General features: G+C 38.4%; 1 protein-coding gene across 1 annotated transcript; it reads left to right on the plus strand.

Annotated features, from left to right (window-relative positions):
• Nucleotides 1-1,408: 1,408 nt before the first annotated feature.
• LOC120946286 (olfactory receptor 1G1-like) lies at nucleotides 1,409-2,689 on the plus strand. Its single transcript, XM_040361116.1, has one exon. It carries the CDS (start codon nucleotides 1,725-1,727, stop codon nucleotides 2,673-2,675), a length of 951 nt encoding a protein of 316 aa, XP_040217050.1. The 5' UTR covers nucleotides 1,409-1,724; the 3' UTR covers nucleotides 2,676-2,689.
• Nucleotides 2,690-3,293: the final 604 nt, after the last annotated feature.

Raw genomic sequence — 3,293 nt, forward strand, 5'->3', positions numbered from 1 at the left:
ATCGGAGTGTTTTGGCAGGGATGCCCATCTGTCAAAACATAACCGCTCAGTGGGGTATATCGCTGTACTAACATCAGATCGCTAGTACAGCTGCTTTGACTGGAGCTGTCATGTTTTTTTTGTTCAACCCAGCGGAGTTGTGGACGGATTTGTAAGTTGTTGTTAGTATTATGAATTTAATTTGTTGGGTGAGCCGAAGCCAATTGAGGGATTGGCAGAGAGGAGTAGCAGACACAGAGTGGTTGGTAAGGTGGATGCAACAGCATTCATATTGGACTGAAGGGGGGATAGACTATGTAAAGGTAAACCAATGAGAAGGGAATTGCAGTAGTCGAGGCGAGAGATGACCAGGGAGTGAACTGGGAGCTCTGATGTGCCATCGGTTAGAAAGGGGTGTATTTTGGAGATGTTGGGGAGGTTGAGGCAGCAAGATTTGGACAGTGATTGGACGTGGGGCCGAAAGGAGAGTTCAGAGTCCAGGATTACACCTAGATCCTGAGCAAATAGTTATACCATCGATCTTGACAGAGAGATCAGAGGAAGGGGCACATGGGGAAAGGAAATGTTATGAGCTTGGTTTTGTATAGATTGAGTTTGAGGAAGTGGTGTGACATCCAGGCTTATTTATATGTTAGTAATTTAGTGATGTGTGAGGAGACTGAATGAGTAAGCTGAGGGGTGGAGAGATCATTTTGGGTGTCGTTAGTGTAGAGATAATATTGGAAGCCATGGGGGTCTATTAGCTGACCCAGGGAGGAGGTGTAGGCTGAGAATAGGAGAGGTCTAAGGACAGAACCTTGGGGGTACCTGACAGAGAAAAGAAGAGAAGAGAAGTGGAGGATAAGTAACAATACAAGTCCTCTTATAAATGATTTATAGTAATACTCTTCAATTAGATTCTATTCTATATACGTTTTCTTAAGAATCTTCCTGGCTTCACTTTTAGGGGTGTTGGTGTTGGGTGAGGTGTTGCCTTCAAACTTTGGGACCACTGGCCAGATTTTACCCCTCCATAACAAAGGGCTGCAGCTCTATTTATTTTTAGAATGACTCCTCCTCTCTGTGACTCAACTCTCCAGTTTTAGACTTAGTGCTCCCGTCCATTGACCACTGGCCAATTATTAGCCACCCCAATGTAAGGAATGAAGCTCTAATGATTTTCAGCAATACAGCTTCCTGTGTCTTGTGTTTCTGAATTTTGTTGCTTCTACCAAACTGTGTTGACCCTGGACAATATTTACTTTCCATACTGACTATCAACTGTGTGATTCAATTACGTTTTTAATCGACAGCCCCTATAAAAATGTAGCTACGAAATTATAGAAGCAAAAAATAAAGTAGTGTTCCTTTTATAGTGTTTTACATCACTCTGTCCACTAACCAATAAGTAAGATAGGTGACAAAAAGGTAAAAACACTTTCAGTGGATTCTAAAGTCAAATTTTAAAGACCGTTCTTAATTATAGAAAGAAGGGGGTCCCAAGGTGTTATAAATTACATCTTAGGAGACCTTTTATGAGACTTTTATCTTTGCGTTCTTGCAACACAGCAGATTATCCTGAGGGAATGCCAACATTTTATATAAGAATAAGTATTACACTGCTAGAAATATCTACATGTAAACCTGAGTGTAATGTGTAGGTACATTGTACAGGTTTTCCTATTAATCCTCAGATCCATCATTTTATTATTCTTCTATAGTGAGAGATTTAAACAGAGAAAAAAATGAATAATATGAGGAATGTGACAGAGATTTCCTCTTTCACTCTTGTGGGTCTATCAGACCATCCACTGACCATGAATGGACTTTTTGTGTTCTTCCTTCTCATCTATCTGATGACTCTTATCACAAACCTTCTTATATTTTTATTGGTCCTCACTGACTACAATCTGCACAACCCAATGTATTTTTTTCTTGCCAACTTGGCATTTCTGGACATATCCTATCCATCAGTGACGGCACCAAGGATGCTCTTTGATTTGGTCACCAAAAGAAGTTCAATATCCATTCCTGCATGTATAACCCAAGTCTATTTCTACCTCTCCTTTGTTTGCTCAGAAGTTTTCTTGCTCTCGGCTATGTCTTATGACCGATACATTGCCATCTGCCACCCCCTACATTACACACAAATGATGTCTTGGAGAGCCTGTACTTGTATGGCCTCTCTGGTCTGGGTTGTAGGATGTTCTATCTCTTTGGTAGATACTTTGTTTTTGCTCAGGTTGTCCTTCTGCAGAACATCTTCCATCCACAACTTCTTTTGTGACCTTCCACACTTATATCAAATTTCATGTAGTGACCCCTTCATAAACATAGTCGCTGTATTATTATTAGGTGGTAGTCTAGGATTAGGAGCCTTTCTTTTGACCTTTCTTCCCTATGTCTATATCTTTAGTACCATCCTCAGAATCCATAGCAAGACTGGAAAGAGGAAAGCCTTCTCCACCTGCACATCGCACCTCACCGTGGTCTTCATTACTTATGTCTCCTTAATTTTTATTTACTTGGTTCCCTCCTCCAGTGATATGGTCAATTTATACAAACTCTTCTCAGTCATATCTGCCCTCATTAACCCATTGCTGAATCCTCTGATCTACAGCCTGAGGAACAAGGACCTTATGGAGGCACTGCTGAGGTCTTATTATCACTTAAAATTGACCCAGGCATCATTCTGAAAATATCATTGTAAATGTTGACACTTATTGTATTTCTGGGACATTTTCAGTTGTTTAAAAATGTTACTAATGTCTTTTATAAAAATGTTAACATACTTGTACTTACCCTTACATGACCAGAGATTATTGTACCCCACAGACCAAATGTAGCCATTTCAATACACTTTGGTTATCCTCAAAATAACTCTGTGACTAAAATGTCTACCAATTGTTATGCATCTACAAGGCTATTCATTAGAACAAAGTATTTATAAATACTCAAATCAGATTCTTTAAAAGCCGAAAAATAGAGAAAGATCTGAAAAAAAATTCAGTCTTAGTTTGATTTATGAGCAATGTATAATACTTTTTCACATATTTTCACCAAATTATTTTCTCCTTTTCCTCCCAAGTACAGGAACCCCGATGTAGATTTTGATATATGTTGGATCTTTATGGTTGATAAGCAATATATATTCAATAAAAAAAATGCATTTTTACAAAATCAATATGACTTTTTAGATGCCTAAGAAGACCTTCAGAAAAGCTTTATGTAAAACTCATGTTTTCACAGGAGTGCATCCCAAAATCCATCAAAATTTTGAATATTTTCATTTTTTTTATTTATACATTTATTTA

The sequence above is a fragment of the Rana temporaria genome, chromosome 7, assembly GCF_905171775.1.
Source record: "Rana temporaria chromosome 7, aRanTem1.1, whole genome shotgun sequence".
Taxonomy (NCBI): domain Eukaryota; kingdom Metazoa; phylum Chordata; class Amphibia; order Anura; family Ranidae; genus Rana; species Rana temporaria.

What these genes read in the sequence shown, in the direction of transcription:
- LOC120946286 (XM_040361116.1), top strand. Translation starts at nt 1,725, where the DNA reads ATGAATAATATGAGGAATGTGACAGAGATTTCCTCTTTCACTCTTGTG.